Below are 17944 nucleotides of genomic sequence, written 5' to 3'. Positions count from 1 at the left end.
TATAGCTTGATGCTTTTGACCCTAGAAGTCTATCTCTCCTCACTATCCTTGTGCTCCATGAGCCGATAGGTTTCAAGTAGAGTGCTTTACTTTTAGGAGAGATCAGGACTCACAACAATTTTGCTATGCATGCTGGTTGAAGGTAGTCTTTATCTCATACTTTTCTCAATATTATCTCAAAGTCTAATACCTTTCTTTTTATTTTAGATCCTGCCACTTCTAAGGGGTGTCGAGATTCCAATGGAACATACCCTTAAAAAGCTTACAACAGGATAGTATGCCACAATGTTTTTGCGACGAATTCATGAAAGATTCCAAATAATTTTTAGATTTTGAATTACATGTATTCACGACAAATCTGAACATTGTTTTAGATACTAATATGATGTTAATCACATATTGGTTAACACATTCCTATGACAACTAATGCCGCACACTTATGTAATGGGCACCCGTGCTATATTGTAAATCCCGTCATTTGATGAGGGAAACACTCTAAAGACGCTTCCAAGTATTGAGCTTCAAAGGACAGACAAGAGGATCTTGGTCAGTTGGCTAAACCATAGAGAAAAGCCTTGTAACTATGTTTTGGGTGCCCCGGGTCACTTACTCCCGGGCGGCCTAGTGGGAAAAGGATGGGAACTATAAAAGTCAATTTCTCTTGTTTGTAACAGACAATCTCATTTGTCTCAATTGAGTCTTGCCTTCTCTCCCTCTCTCTCTCTCTTGAGCTTATGGTAGTTTGCTTGCTTGTGATGCTTGCATGCTTGTTATTGTTGGTGTATGTAAATAGGAGCGGTGTTGCTCTCCCTTTTCTCCTTCGCTCTCTTGAGCAGTCTGTCTCTGTGTGGTGGGAGGGACTTGATGCTCTGGGTCAGGGACGTCCGGTTCGCAGAATGGATCGAGCTCTCTCGCTAAGAACTTCTCTGGGGCGTGGAGCTGGAGCGTGGAAACAGGTGGTGGGCTCTGATGTTGTAGTAGAGGAATTGTTGTGGACAGTGGATTCCGATGTGGATGTGTGTACCACAAAGAAATCTGTGATGGCTCTCTGTGAGGGGTCCTATCGGAGCTGGGACTCTCTCTCAGCATGTTGCCTTAGCACTACATCCTTGTGGAGAGAGAGAGAGAGAGAGAGAGAGAGAGAGAGATTTTATTAACGTCTTCCAAAAGACCGAACTCGGCCTATGAGACAAATCAGTGTACCTGTGTGGGGTATCCTCTATCATCCCAACAAAATGAAAAAGCACTGAACTAAAAAGCTGAATCTGGGTGTGCAATAAGTACAATGAGTGGGGGAGGTGATGGAGCTCTACTACTAGGAGAATGCAAAGCTATATGCATGGAGTATACAATCATGATATGCAACCTAGCTAGCTCCATCTTGTACCATACTGGGGGTATAGAATGGTATACATCAATTAAGGGAGTTGTATTAACATCTTCAAAAGGCCAAAATGACCTATGAGACCAAAAGGTTACATCATATCCATGAGGTACATCATCATGGGTACAAAATAGTAATAAAGAAAGATAACAAAAATCTAGAACTTTAAAATATGATCTAGGTACATGAGCAGAGAGCTCTCATATCACCCTAAGACATCCCTCATGGGCCACTCTGACATGGTGCTCAAGGTGGTAAAACTGAGTTGGCACGAGAAGGTCCTGCGATGATGGGAGATGATGGCCCGGATCCTCCTGTGGTGGCGTGGCTGTGGGCGAGGGCCATGGGGTCTGGCCGAATCTCATAGTATACAGGGCATCGGCATATGTAATGATCCTCTGTCTCGGGCTCTGTGTGACAGAGCTGGCATATCCTGTCCTCTGGTGCGGCCGCCCTAGGCCCATATCTAGTAGTCTCCACTCTCTGTTGGTGGGACTAGGTGCGGATCTGGCTGACCGCACATCTCACCCCAAAGGATAGGTGAACGCATCCTCTGTTAGGCATAGGAGGTGATCTCTGTAGAAGGCCATCTTCGTCCCCAGTGGACGACTAGGTGAACTCCATGTCCTTTGAGTATCCAGTCTGACAATGTCCTTCCTGATAACCCTGTTCCGCTTTTTGCGGCTGAGAGCAAATGACGGGGCCTCTATGCTATACTGGAACAGGGGGAGTGCCTCCATCTGCATACTGTGCATGCCAAACCAAGTGCCTACCTGTGCATACCAGCACTCTGTATCTCCCTCAAGTGTCAACTGTCTCGAGGACTCCAGGGCTAGCTGGGTGTATCTATCAAGTGGAAGCTCCCATAGCCTATGCCAGTATGTCACTGTTTGGAATAGAGCCTCTGTCACTATCGGTGCAGTCCCCATCTCTGCTGGCACAATCTCATGTGGCACTGATGGCTTACTCCTAATCATTCGTGAGATCATCACCACTAGGGGCCTCTCCATCGGCTTCCACCCCGCATATACCTCCTCTGTATCTGTCTTGGCCAGCACTCTCCTCTGTCTCCTCTTGTGGTATAAGCTAGGACCCAAGATGGGGGCACCATACAGTAGTGCAGGTGTAACTAGAGAATCAAATAGCCAAAGCTTCGTCCTCGGCTCCTGAAACTGTATCTGTGAGCATTGCCTCTCTAGCGAGGAGAGAGAGAGAGAGAGAGAGAGAGAGAGAGAGAGAGAGAGAGAGAGAGAGAGTGGGATAGATCTCTTGAAGAAATCAGTGAGCTGGAGCTGTCGCCCACCTCTCCCTGTGGTATGAGTCCGTAGCAGTGTCTCTCTGTGGCGCTGTGTCCCTAGCAAGAACTGGCCAAATCTGTGCTGGTCTGCGGACTCCATGATCTGGCTGTGAGAGAGAGAGAGAGAGAGAGAGAGAGAGAGAGAGAGAGAGAGAGAGTGAGTGAGTGAGTGAGTGGGATGGGTGGGAGGGAAGGGGGGGTAAATACATCCAATAAAGCATCTAGCTCCAACCGGTGCCAATGACTGGGTGTAGGATGTCATACATCGGGTTAGGAGCAAGATATCTCCCAATTTGTGCTAGATCAATCTGGGGTCTGTCCTCTCTGCTATGTCTCCTCAAGATCTCATCAATCTGTGTTTGGTGGAGACCTGGGGGGCGAGGGCCAAGTGCGCGGGGGTGTCACTCGTCTAGTAGTAGACGTAGAGATAGTGCGTCTCCAAGTGACCCGGGTTTGGACCGAAGGAGCTGTGGAGGATGTCCCACCACTGAGTGGCTGGAAGAAGGCAGTGATCTGTGTCTGAGATGTAGTATCCCTCTGCTGTGGGGGCTGTTGTAATAGCTGCTCTCTATGACGTCGTAACTCAATCAAAAATCCCCCCAAGCATCTCTGATCATGAAATTGCATAACGCTGTTGAGTGGACCAAATCCCTCCTTGAAGAGACAGTGGTATCTCCATTCGTGTAGCTCTCCCTGCCTCTATCTCTAGAGTGTGTGAAGATACCCGAAGCTGCCCAATAGTTGTGTGCATGGCATGAGACATATATACATCCATGTAACCCGGTCTCTGCACAAACCCATCCTCTGTGAGCTGTAAGAAATGATTGTGGTAGTGCTGCCTCTTCACAGGAAGAGGTTGTGGAGGATCAATCCATGTATGACGTGTGTATAGCTGTATCAAATCCTAACGTATCAATCGGTTCCTCTCCACATGGGAGAGTCTCATGGGCGGATGGTCCTCATCATACTGAAACGGAGGGAGCTTGTCCATACTCATCCCATGTAGTGAAAACCATTGTAAAACCTCTGCATACCATGACTGTTGCCCTGATGCTGTCACTCGCTTTGATGGCTCTAGGGCCTGTCTCGGGTATCTATCTGGGGGCATGTGCCTAAACCGCTGAATAAATGTCACTATCTGAAAGAGTGCCTCCACTAGCATGGGCGAAGACGCAAACTCTGCCAAAACTCTCTCATGTGGCGTCGAGGTTTTACTGTGAATCATCCGTGAGAACATAAGTATCTGTTGGCTCTCTAAACCTCGCCATCCGCTTGCTGATAGTCCTGGAGTCCAGATGGGGGATGCATACATCAAGGCTGGTGTGACCATGGTATCAAAAAGCCATCCCTTTGTACAGGGTTCTTGAAAATGCGCCTGGTGACATTGCCTCTCAAGTAAAGCTAAAGTTGCATACCCTCTGGCTATCCTGTCCTGAACTGCCTATCTCATGGAGAACCTCCTTGCCAGGCTAGTAAAGGTGACACCCAAATATACATATGAAGTCATACATCCACACGTCTGTCCTGGTATATGATGTGGGTGGTCTCTTATCCCTGCTTCGTGGTATTGAAAATCATAACCTTGGTTTTACCAAGATTGACCGTCAGGCCCCTCTGATTACAAAATTCTCTCAAAGCATCCATGTGTCGTTGTAACCCCTGTTGTGTATCCGAGACAAGTACTACATTGTCTGCGTAAAGTATCAAAGCTACATATAGATCTGCCAAAGGTGATCCACTGCCCCCCCCCTCTGTCCACAAAATCTGCTAGCTCATCAATGTATAATCCAAACAGGGTGGGAGATAATGGACATCCTTGCTTAACACCAATAGTGCTAGCAAGCTCCTCTGATAATCCGTCCGTGCATCGCACACGACCCACAACTCTCTCGTACAAAGCAATAATCCCCCACATCATCTCTGATGGTACCCCAATTGTCTGCAATCTTTGCATAAGTCTGTCGCGAGGCACAATGTCAAATGCCTTGGGGCGGAAAGCCACGAAGTAGCAGTATAATCTACGTCTCTGAGTCTTCGCCTCCTCCTGCGAGGCTCCTGAGTGTGAAGATATGATCGAGTGGAGTGGTTTCGGCAGAAACCAGCCTGCCCAATAGCTCTGAATCCAGAGATCTCTGCCAATTTACTGAGTTCATGCTCAATGGCCGACCCATAAAGTTTGGCCAATGTGTGGCCTACCATCACAGTCCTGTAGTTACCCGGATCTATAGGGTTGCCAGCCTTATTTATGGTGGCAATAGTGTGTAAAGTCCATGCCGGGAACCCCTCTACGATAGCCCTGTTAAGAGATGTGCTATAAATGGTGCCACCGTGTCAGCTGCATATGAAAAATGCTCACCTCTAAGGCTTGTGCGGTCCTCCGTGCGTCTGTGTTGGAGTCGGCGTATAGCACTCCTCCAACATACCTGCTGTAAAGAAAGTAGAGTGAGTGGGCCGAGGCTCTGAAGGATAGGGTATAGGCGGCTGATCTGGCACCTCATATAGTGACTGAGCATACGTATGCCAGATCTCGGGGTTAGAGATAGGGGTGTGTGAACGATGTTCCCGTAGCCTCCGCCAAGCCTCAGCTGAATCATTGCTCAAAAATAAGTGGTACATGTCCCATTGTTTGGTTTCCTCGAACATGCGCTTCTTACGGCAAGTTAAAGATTGGTTTAGTCTTTGTGCCTTGCGGCCCAAGATTTCTCCTCTCTCTACCTCCCGTTTGAGACGTGAACGAGCAGCCTGACACTCGTCATCGTACCAACTATTTTGGGGCACCTTTCCAGTGTTACTCTTGGCTGTACTCCTACAGGAATTTGGGAAGCTCAATAGGGTGGATGTATGTAATAAATTTGTAAGCTATGTAGAGAGAGAGAGAGAGAGAGAGAGAGAGAGAGAGAGAGAGAGAGAGATTAAGAGATTAAGCGTGGTTGGCAGTCTAAACTCCCTTACCAAGGTAAGGTTTTCATTTGGAGGATGTTGGTGGGAGGGTTACCTACACCTATTGGGACTGAAATTGAATGGCTTAGGTGGTTGATTTGAGCTTGAAAAGAGTGTCCTAAAAATCCCTAGAACACTGGATTCTAACAACCTAGACAACTGCACACGGTCGAAGTGAAACAAGTGTCACAATAGAAGCACTTATGGTTGCCAACTATTTCATATGGACTAATAAAAAAAGTGTGATTCAATCATAAACTATTTGGACTGAATTCAAGTGGTTTATAGCTTTAGATAGCCTCTTACAAGGGCTTCCTTACAAGAAATAGCACACTCAAATTGGTTTTCGTTTCGAGGGTCAAACCGACATAGTTTGATCGCACATTGACCCCCAACTCAGTCTAAAACTATTGGGACTGAAATTGAATGGAGATCAGCTCAGCCGTCGTAAAATTACATTGGCCTCTTGCTTCTTCTGCACGACATGCACTGAAACAGTTATGCATCTGTTCATGAGTTGTCCAGTGGCCCGTCAGATTTGGTCTTTTGTCTCTCGCGTTTGGGAGGCAGTAGAGAGGTCTACTGTTTCGACTCATCAGTGGATATTTGGGATTTGTCCTCAAGTCATTACTTCGGACAGTCACCTTGTGATATTCCATTTCCTTAGATGGACAGGACTTTGGCATATTTGGACTACACGGAATGGGTTTGTCTTTGATTCCTTGTCTGGAATACATGGGCACATTCTACGTATCCGCAGTTTGCTGCTTTGGTAGTTTTCTTCTCTCTCAGCTCAGCTACCGGATGCAGATGTTATTTCGTTATGGTCTACGGTGGCTCGGCTGGCTCATCTTTGATGCTTTTATCTGGGATGCTTATTTGGCTAGGAGGCTTTCTTATTAGTGTACAGGTTTGCATGGTCATGATCCTTTAGAGGATCTTTTGTGGGGGTTTTTTTGGGACCATAGGTTCTGTGTGAGCCATGTGGCTGATGTACATTTTTACATATAATATAAAACACCATTTCACGAAAAAAAAGAAAGAGAGATTAAGCGTCTATTAAAGACCCAAAAGACCTATGAGACCAAAGTGAGCAACATCAGCTCCGAGTAGATGGTATACCACTCTCCAAAATATCAAGCATGGGGCTAATGAGTATGGCAGAGAGGTCTCCCTCAGCTATGTCACGTGGAAAGGTAGCTCGATGGCGGTGGAGCATGTCTTGGATCTGGAGCTGATGAGGTGATCGTGGCTGACGGGGGGGCCGAGGGCGTCTGTACGAAAGCCCAACTGAAAAGCCTCAAGATATGCCTGCAAAAGCTACAGGTAATCAGTAAAATAATCGTCATCTACCCACTTTGCATCAATGGGTAAGTAGTTCTTAAATTTCACAAGGTATCTCTTGTAAAGCTTCCCATGTGGTAGCTTTCTCTCCTTGTGAAATACAATCTGCTTTGGCTGGAGGATCTCCCCAAGCTCATCAATCTCGGGCGGATCGTCTGTGATGACAGGCTTGTCCGGATTTGGCCCCACATACTTACGCAAAAGACTCCCGTGAACGGCATTGTGAATCTTCCAATGACTGGGTAAAATAAGCCTGTAGGACACTTCATTGATCTTTTCAATCACTTTGAAGGGTCCATAATATCGAGTAGAAAGCTTGGGATATGATCCCTCTCGTCCTAGCCTCTTCCGAAGCCTAGCTTTCTTAAATTTTAGCAATACCCAATCACCTTCCTTGACTTGCATGTCCCTTCTATGCTTGTTGGCAGCCCTCTTATGCTTGTCTTGAGAGCGTGCAATGGCTGTCCGCACCTGAGCAAAGGCTACATTCAAGTCACGCACATATTCATTGGCTGCAAAAATTTCATCCTTTGTACGAAGGATGGGTGGCAAGATCACTCTGCCATAAATAATCTCAAACGAGGCCTTTCTCGTGGAGGCATGTATTGTGTTGTTGTAGGCAAACTCTACGAGTGGAAGATATTTCTTCCAGGCACTCTTTTGATCTGCCACATAACACTTCAACAAATCCAACACATCATAATTCGTAGCCTCACTTTGACCATCTGTTTGGGGGTGATAAGCAGATGAGAACTCAAGCTTAGTGCCCATGTTGTCAAATAGAGCCCTCCAAAAGAGGCTCGTAGTCCTGGGATCTCTATCCCCATCGATGGACTTAGGCATACCATGATGCTTGAATATGTGAGCAAGGAAAAGCTTCACCATATGATCGGCTTTAATGGTTTTCTTGACGGGTAAGAAGTGAGCTTGCTTGCTAATCCTGTCAACTATGGTCCAAATAGCATCATTCCCATGCGGGAATCTAGGCAAGTCCATAATGAAGTCCATTGTAATGCTTTCCCATGGCTGCGAGGGAATAGGCAAAGGCTGAAGCAATCCTGGAGACTTTTGCCTATCAAATTTCACCTTCTGGCAAGTTATACATGCGCGTACATAAACCTCAATGTCTTTACGCATGCTTCGCCAAAATAAATATCTTTCTATCATGCGTGTCGTAGGTAAAATACCTCTATGACCAGCATAAGGTGGGGTGTGACATTCCTTCATAACCTTTGGACGCATATCCTTCACCACACATAAGCAGTTATCCTTCATAAGATAACTCTCTTTGATCACATAAGAGGCATGCGAGTGACCAGCCATCAAATCAGTCCATATATGGGAAAAATCAGCATCCAAATGATATAAATCACACATGGCAGTCAAGTCCCCATGTGAGGCCACTGAAACAGCAGCCACATATGGTCTCCTGGAGAAGGCATCTGCCACTACATTCTTCTTTCCCGGAGTATGTATGATCTGAAAATGGAACATAGAAAGAAAGTTTGCCATTCTCATTTGCTTCTCCGAGAGCTTTGTTTGAGATACAATCACATGACTGTTCAATCTTGTCACGAACAAAACCAAACACGCGGAAAGACTCTTTTTCATTGCCTTATTAATTTGGATGTGAGATACAATTGGGATGGAATCCCCTTCTTTGCCAGCATCAATGACATGCATGCGACCTTTGTGCATAATAGTGATCGTGTTGGTTTTATATTCTTTGCGGGACTCAAGCCTATGATGCCATCCCAAATGGTCAGAAACAGGAAGAATCCAGAAACGGTCAAAAAAAAAATCAACTATGCCCAGACGCCTCTTAACGGTTAGAGGCGCACCTCGTAACAACTATGCCAATGGCAATCTTATGGCATGAGACATGCCAGTGGGGAAAGCCAGCTCTCTCAATGCACTATCATGTGGAGAGCAGTGGTGGGGACAATCATGTCTGATCTGTTAAGTGGAATCGGGTCAAGGCGGATGATACATTTGATCTCCTGATGTGAGAGATCCAAGAGCGGCATGTGAGCTGTATTCAAAAGGGGGGAGACAGTTCATCTGAAGGCCATGTGAGTCAAATCATCCAATGATTTGCACCAAGAGCTACTCTTTCCCTGCTGTGCAGCAAGTTATTTGGGTGGGTTTAGTTACAAAAGTAGTGTTGTGTTAAGTCTGAGGGCTAGAGAGCCAAAGCGTGTGGATGAAGTCAAACAGATGCTGAGTTCTGCACACATTGTGACCTCAGCTTTCTCATACTTGTTTTTTTTTTTTTTTGAAACAGGGCTTTTCTCATTAAGATATGTTGTCAAAGTTCTGAGGTCTCTTGAGCCGCCAGAAGAACGAATGGAGTCGGCACTATTCTCACCACCTTTGTCTAAGCAGAGAAATGAGTTCGCCATTTGCAAGATCAAGGAAGTCAATGCAAAGTCACTGGTATATAACTATATATGTTTGTGTCCAGACATGATTCTTAAGGGTATTCTTTGGGCAGATAGTTGCCTATAAAGCATTTTCTGTGACAGGTTGATCTCGGGTGTGGGTCAGGAAGCCTGTTGGATGCAGTAGTGGACCATTTCACCAATCTTGAGCATATAGCCGGCGTCGACATCTCACTGAAGAGCCTTCTCCGTGCAGCTAAGGTTTGGTATGCCTGCCCTTTTGCTTGCTTGGCGGCAACATCATGCAGTGCATTTCTTTCTGATGATCTTGTGATGTTGCAGTCACTCAATACAAAACTGGGTCTACATGAAGCTGAGACTAATGGGTCTTCTATCAATAAGCTGAAAGGAGTCGTCTTATATGAAGGGTCTCTTGCAGAGCCCGACCCCCGTCTGTGCAACTTCGATGTGGCAACTTGTGTAGAGGTATCTAAGTACCCTTTTGACTTTATGTTTGGAGCTGTTGTCCCACGTTGCAGTCTGATCCCTTTTCTGGATTGTTGTCATAGGTTGTGGAGCACATGGATCCCGAGCCTTTGTCCAAGGCCGGGGAGATTATACTGGGTACATATGCACCTCAGATGCTGATACTATCTACTCCCAACATAGAGTACAATGTGATTCTTCAGAAGATAACTGCTGATGCTAAAACTAATTCAGGAGAATGCAAAGATAAGCCACTCACATGCCTTGATTTGTATGAAACGACACTATCGGAGGACTCAACGGATGATATTCATAAAGCTATGTTAGCCAAAAACGATCAGCATCATGCCATGGACACTCCGGCATTGATAAATGAGTCTCAGAGCATACCTCTGTCTGATGATGACTCAAGTGTCCAACCCATAAAGCTTAGAAATGATGACCACCGGTTTGAATGGACACGGGCAGAATTTGCAGAATGGGCGGACAATCTAGCGGCAAGGTTTGGGTACACTGTGGAATATGCAGGTGTGGGTGGTTCCGTGGAAGACCCTGGGTTCGCGTCACAAATCGCCATTTTTACACGCAACTCTCATGATGACACAGTTGTAGCAGGAATGCTCCAGCTGGATGATCAAGGGGGTTGGGAGCAAGGAGCCCAAAAGGGTCTACAAGAAAGGCGCAACTCTCCATGTTATAGGGAAGTTTGGAAATATGATAAGGGAGGGCTTCCATTGGACTCCACTTAAAATTTTACTGCCCTCATTATGGCCCCATAAAAGGGGTTTTTGGTAGATGGCATGTAGGTCCAAATTTATGATCTTGGTCTTAACACCAATGTGATGTTCTAAGAGTTGTACATTTACTAACATTAAACCACCACACAACAGATGTAAAGTGAACTCAAAATGCCTGAGCTATTATCGATTTGTTTTGGATTTGCACATTGCCCGCTCTCAACAAACCCAAAAAAAAACTTTCTCGCTGTGTGTGCGCACATGTGCTTGTGTGTGTGTTGCTTGTATGCACACGTTTGTGTGGTGTAATGAGAAACGCCTTGAAAACAGGTGTAACGTGTTCCAGCCATTTTTCGTTTCCTTTCCTAATGTGGCTTGTTTCCCTACCTCAGCCCATTCCCCAATAATGAGCCCCCGTTCTGGCTGTCTCAGCCAACTCCCTGACGATACCTACCAATACTTCTTGTTACCTGTTGAGTTTAGGCCAATTAACAGGTTTCGATTTGTTTCTTCTCTCCCATGTTTTCTGTCCTCTGTTTCTTTCACCTTTTCCTCATCCTCCTGTCCTGCTTGCTTCCGTCATGCTTGCTGCTATTGTGTCTCCCCTTATTCTGCAGCCTCAAAAGTGCAGTTTCCCTTTTTGCCCCAATTTTTAATTCCCTACTGCTCTAACTATGGTTTAAACCACCAGATATGAAACATAAATCAGAAGGGTACCTATGGCAGAGATTTTCAGGAGAACGAAGTAACTGGCACTATTACAAGCCATCCTTTACTTATCAACATCCTTTAGCATTGGACACCCTTTGTCTTGATGCTCCAGTTGAAGGACCATGTAAACTGTTTCCTTTGCTTAATACGTGGATAGCCCATGATATACCTCCAATAAACTTGGAGGACCACATAAGCTGTTTCCTCCAAAAATGTCAACTTTTCTTGTTTCCAATGTAAGGTATACTGAGCATGCTTGCATTAGGGGCTTTATAGGAAGTTGAACTAGATCTTTTCCCCCTCCTTTTATGTCATGGGGTTCCCCCTTATCTAGATGCCAAGGTTTGATGTAATTGCACCTGCTTTGTATCACCTTGGCAGTACCACTAGAGTTTGCTCTCTTGTTGATTACATCTTGCTCTTAAGATCTTTCATTTTACTGTCTTGAGTGCATTTTTTACCTTGTCCAAACATAAATTAGGAAGATATGAAAGTTATCATTGCATGATCCCTCTTTTTATGATCCACTAGTGATCTAAGGTGCATCCTTCTCCCATGTTAAGTTTCAATTATAATTATGTGACTAAAAGATTGTCGCTCTTATGTGGCCCCTAATACCTTACCACGCCCCGCCCCCCCGGGCGGCTTTTCACAAAAAAAACCCTAAAGAAAAAAAAACCATATCTGTTTTTCCTCTTTTGCCTTATTTTCTCTTTAAATGAACACTAATGGCTTAAGACTGCTCACGTAGTTTGGACGATTGGGGAGTACAAATGATTGTTTCCTCAAATGTTACCATCTAGAGAGGGTACATATGCCAAGATGGGGCCATGTTGTTTGTACCTTGGACCTGCAGCTCCTGCACTTTTGTGAACCAAGGAAACTCCAACAAGTTTGAGGTATGCGAGCAAACGCGGAAGCCTGTTGCATATCATCATCACGAGCGGTTACCTCTTTTCTTATTGCAGCAAGAAAACACGCCCAATTGGGGCTGCAAAGCATGCACATTTCTCAACAAGAGTGATATCTGCCGAACCCCCAAATAATCAATCTCGCTTGATACATTCTCAGAGATCAATTCTGAAGAGGAGGAAGAGGGAGACTGTCAGGCACAGTTTCACGTCCAGATTTGCAAGCAAGCAGTCGCCGCTTGCAGAATTTGAAGGGAACTAGCACTGTCCCAGTTTCTGCCTCTTCCATGGCAAGCAGGAATAGGAAAAAGCGAGAGAGCCAGGCCATGGGCCATGGCAAGCATGGAGTCTCAATTATGGGATCTTGTGCTGTCTCTAACAGTGTGCTTGGAAAGCTCCATCTGGAGAGGGTGGAGAGGAAAAAAAAAATCAGAATCAGATACTTGTACTTTTTTGTATAGTGGATACTGAGTTGCAAGTTAACTTGGGTTTCTGCTATCCTTGCCTTCATGGGTTCAATTGAAAGCTGCTCCCACTTTACTGTGTAATTCTTAAGTTGGTGAAGTGTACATTTTCTTGAACGTAATGTGCAACGTGTACGAGGGTAGATGGGTGACGGATGGTGGCATGATGATAGAGATTTTAGTACCAACTTGTTCAATCTGCCATGTGAGTTGTGCTACATCTGCTTCAATGAATACAGCTCTTACGTGGGGGACAGAAAGCTGGGATTGCAAGATGTTGCCATATGGAGGTGGCATGCAAATTGTTTGAACAAATTTCAATTCAAAGTCTGGTATCATGGAGTTATATGATTGGAGGATATGCCCAACATGGACACAGTCTTCTGGCTGTTGGACTTTATAATGACACGCTGCAGGAGGGAAAAAGACCAGATAGAGTTTTCTATGTGTGCATTATGAAACCTCGTGCTAATCTTGGACCCTTCAGGAAGGGCAAGTGATTACATTATCATATTCTCTGGCCTAGAGTCGAAGCAGCTATGGGTATTGGAAACCCCCTTGTTGACATGTATGCCAAATGCGGAGTGCATGAGGAAGCATGAAGAAGTGTTTGATACATTGCCAAAGAAAGATGTGGTCTCATGGGGTGCAATGCTAACAGGGTATGCCCAATATAGCTTCAGTGGGCACGTCTAGCAACAACAAGGCTAATGCTGCAATTTATGCTATTATAGTGTTAGCACGCAGTCACGTGGGTGCAGTGGAGGAAGGCCTTAGGTTCTTTGATTCCATGAAAAGAGACCATGGAATTTAACCAAGTATTCAACGAATTACTTGGATGATTGACTCTCTCTCTCTCTCTCTCCCCCCCCTCCAGGATCATCGATTATCCGGATCAGTTGTGCGTAGGCCTCTTCCTACTAGAGCTTCATCGTCATAGAGTCACTGATAAGAGGGTCGAGACCTTGTGGGAGACTCACACCCCGGCACCAAGCGACCATCCCTCACTTCTTTTCTGACCATAAGAGGGTGCCACACCAGGCATGGATGACATACCCACAGGCTCGTTGAGCCACACATTCACGAGCGCGTGACAACCCGCTAGATCCCACTCTCGTGTGACTCTAGATCAGGCCACGACACTATAGCGAGCCCGACGTCCCAGACTCCCTGGACCTTGCCAACAACACATACGTCAGCCCGAGCTTGACGAGGTCTTGGAGAGGTATAGAGCCACCTTCTCACGCCATAGTGGATCTGCGGTGCCTTCCTTCTAAAGGCTACCTCCATGCTTGATATCCTTGATGCCCCCCTCCTCCATAGGCTGTATGATGATTTTGTATCATGTCTCAGATTTGACATTTCCACCTCATAGCTCTCGTCTTTGTTTTCTTTTGTGCCATGATGAGATTATATGGACACTATTGTATCACTTTTGGTCTCATAGACCCATAGGGTCTTTTGAAGATGTTTACTATAACTTTCTTTCTTTCTTTCTTTCTCGCAATAGACATTACTACTCATGTGAGAGAGAGCTTGTAGATGATCTTTTCTCCTCCTTGCACAAGTGGATTATTTAGGAACATGATTCGTAATATTAGTATGATGATATGGATTTTTGATTCATGATTGTAGAGCTTAATCACTCGACTTAGAGATAAGTTAGGGTGAAATGAATTACTTTAAATGTTAAGTGATTGGATCAAGTGTGGTACACAGGTTGAAACTTGGATACAATAAACACGAATGATTTGGATAGAGTGGTCAAAGTCATAGTTGTCAATATCGAAAAATACTTTACAGCCCTTGGTCGATTGTGCTACTGTTCCATGGGTTCAACTGCCTTGCCATCTCCGTCATTTCAAAGAGCTACATAACTGATTTTTATGTGGTGCAGATAAAACTTACTATGAGAATCCAATTACACAAATCAAACTCACAAATCTATGATACTATGTTTACAAGCACAAAAGAATCTTTCCATGGAAGGGCACATTCCTTGGGTTTTGTAATTTTTAGAGAGGAAGTGTGTTGAACTTTTCACCCACATGAAAGTGTGATTATATATATATATATATATATATATATATATATATATATATATATAGAAAATATATATCTATACATGTACATATATATTACTTGTGTGTTTACAAGAAAATGTGTGTGCACTTTTGGTATCCATTAATAAAATCCCCACATTACAAAGCTTGGAAATCAGTTTACTGAAAAGGAACAACACTTGCAGATTAGAAATTTGAGGATTACACACCAATGAACTTAATTCCTCACACATCTCATTTTTAAAATTAAAGTTGTGTATTTAACATAAATGTATCATTTTTTTTGGATGTAAAAGTGTTCTACAATGCTAAAAAAAATTTAATACAATATTTTTCAAGATTTTCCTTACCATGTTAATCCTTGTCCACACTTATTATTACAAAAAAATGTATGATATCATGTGTGTCAAGAGATTTTTAAATTCTATTTAAGACTTTTAATCTACAAGATGTATCTTATTAATTAGTTGTTATTATTAGCTATCAATGCATTTGACTTACAATAGGGGTGGTATTTATTTATCTTCAAAGAATAGGGGTGGTAAATATTTATCTTCAAAGAATATATACATATGAAAAGGGAGACATATTTTTCTACCCATTGCATGTAGGTTTTTTTAAAACTGAGGTTCTCTGGCTCCCTATACATCTTAGAGAATGTGCACCCATGGGTAGCACATAACACTCTCTCCATCTTTAAGGTGTACTAGTGTATTACCATTGTCGATAATTATAGAGTCCTTAGTGATGCTATGGAGTAAGGGCACCATTATTATATATGGTGTGGAAAAAATACATAAAAGTCTTGAAGTTATATCTTTCCTCATTGAATTTTAATCCAAATTTAAAACCATTTGCCTCTCTGTAAATAAAATTTGGTATTTTCAAAATCTTTGCTATAGGTCAAAATTTGAAAAGTTAAAAAGCTTATTTATGGACATTGTATCCAAATTTGGGATTAAATGGCAATGTTGAATTATAGTAAAGGTCTAAAGGGCCTCACATTAAAGGTTGAGGGTGTATTAGTCAAAGGTTGTTTGGTCAGTGAGTTGTGAATTGGTACAAGAAGACTCTACAAGAGCCAAAAAGGTTGTGAGTTGATGTGACACTCGAGTGGCCACATAGGTGGCATGCTAGGAATGACAACTTTGGGTGGTACATGAGAGCTCACTTAGAGGTATAAATGGATGTACTTGTGGGATTATATGAGGTATGAGCAAATTGCCTTGATGCTTTTAGTTTAATTCTTGATTATTAGCTTGTAACCTTTTGTAACCATTATCCTAGATTTAGGCATTTTCTCTGATCCACCTTGGCCGAAGTTTTTCCACGTTTTAAAAAAATGTGTTAAGCCTATAAGTGGTGTTGCATTGCAGGAGAGGGTACGAAGGAAATGCTATATGGGCTTTGCACCACACGAGTGTGGTGGGTAGGGATTGAACTTAGGACATAAAAGTGTCCCTAGACATATTTATGTCGTGTTTAGTGACTAACTTTATGGAAATATTTAGAACATATGGATAGTGAAAATCAAAGGTTTCTTTTTTATATATTATCAGGTACATAATGAAGGAAAATTGGGATTTTTTGGGATCACATTTGTTACCTTCCAATTTCTCATTTCTTTCGAAAGTTTTTAGATATGTATTGCTTCACAAACATATATATAGTGTAACACAATTCATCTTAGGCTCAAAATCAATTAGAACTCCAAATTTTAGGTCTTAATAAAATTCTAAGGTATTTATTTTTCTCAAAAAAATCAACTTTGAGGATTTCTATAGCTTATCAAATAATCATAGACTAGGAACAAATTTTGCACACATGTTTTGTACAATGTTATGCTTTGCTGGTGTATTTGTTGAGCCAATCACATATATACCTATCCTTTTAAGCAATTTATTTTAGATGAAAGTTTATCAATTTTGGACCATAATTATTACTATAGAATAAGAGGCTACTTCACGCATTTTTAAACATCTCATAAGGCTTGAAGTGGAATATCTAGTCATTATATATAATAATAAACACTGTTTTTATAAGTTTCTCACTAGATGATCCAAATATAAGCAAGGGTTTATATATACTGTTTTATTATCAATGCAGTTTTGAAAGTTCAGACCATTACTTTGTCTTCTAACTAAATTGAAATATTTAGATATGCATTCTTGATCGATGACTTTAGTGGAGACATTGATTTATTAGTATAACTAAAGTAAATCACCATATAAGCTCACACTATTGTTGTATTTTGGGTGTCAAAGACTCAACAACTAAAAACTATTATAAGAAGTAAATTTAATTTAATTAATTATTAATGCAATATTTTTTTCTTGTCATGGAATCTCTTAAATATCATGTAAGATTTAGGAGAAATTTAGAATGAGTCGATATCATTTTTTTCTTGCATGTAAGAACCTACTTTGTAAATTCGTAACCTGTTTGGATTATAGTGTTGGATATGATGATTTATCAATTACATTTAAGGTTATTTTTTTCTTGCATGTAAGAACCTACTTTGTAAATTCGTAACCTGTTTGGATTATAGTGTTGGATATACATTTACTTATGATGATTTATCAATTATATTTAAGGTTATTTTTATCATTTTAATAATTTTCTAAGATTTGCCACATTCATGAAGATATGCCTTAGAAGAGAAATACTAATATATTGCTCCCATTTCACAAGATATGATTTTTTAGCAAATGCCTCAAAAGACATATTTATGTCTTGCTAAGCTACCAAACTAGTGGTAAGCCTGTAAGTCGTGTTACATTACATGACAGGGTACGGAGGATTTGGTGGGTAGGGATTGAACTTAGGATTTCCTCATCCGTGGGATTCTTCCTTAACCAACAACCACAACACCTGTGTGTAATTTTCCACACTATTAGAGTTTCCAGGGGACTAGGATGAAGGTAAAGGATGAATGAGAGGATTGGTTTAGCCAAGGTATAATCAGTGAGTTATAAGTGCTTTTTGCATCTAGGGTTTCCTTCTAGATCGCTTTCTCTCTTGCCAACTCCCTTCTGTTTTACTTCTCGTGATTGAGTGAGTGGGCCTTCAACACGTGCTTCACAACAACATAACTACTTTATGAAAGCTTGAGAAAGAATCCCCGTCTCAGAAGCAGAAAACAAGTCTCCTCAGTGTAAAATAGCAGAGCGTAACGACGCAAGCTCCCTCCTCACTCACCTGCATATCTTTGCCAATAGCTCTTAAC

The 17944-nt window shown here is 42.7% G+C and overlaps 1 protein-coding gene across 4 annotated transcripts in view; it reads left to right on the top strand.

Moving 5' to 3' along the window:
* LOC147618180 (small RNA 2'-O-methyltransferase-like) overlaps positions 1-10778 on the top strand; it is a 45109-nt gene extending 34331 nt beyond the window's left edge. For 2 of the 4 annotated variants that reach the window (XR_015262064.1, XR_015262065.1), the window contains exons 7-10: positions 9250-9401; positions 9491-9612; positions 9689-9832; positions 9916-10778. Coding sequence is in view for 2 of the 4 variants with exons in the window: in XM_086774595.1 (XP_086630721.1) it covers positions 9250-9401; positions 9491-9607; positions 9689-9832; positions 9916-10581 (1079 nt within the window). In the remaining 2 variants the exon portion in view is untranslated. The remainder of the gene's footprint in view (positions 1-9249; positions 9402-9490; positions 9613-9688; positions 9833-9915) is intronic. The other 2 variants (XM_086774595.1, XM_086774596.1) reach the window with 1 other exon arrangement.
* The last annotated feature ends 7166 nt before the right edge of the window (positions 10779-17944 follow it).

This window comes from Cibotium barometz, chromosome 35 (assembly GCF_041138505.1).
Source record: "Cibotium barometz isolate CiBa-2024 chromosome 35, ASM4113850v1, whole genome shotgun sequence".
NCBI classification, from domain to species: Eukaryota; Viridiplantae; Streptophyta; class Polypodiopsida; order Cyatheales; family Cibotiaceae; genus Cibotium; species Cibotium barometz.
This window is presented reverse-complemented; position numbering and strand designations above follow the sequence as displayed.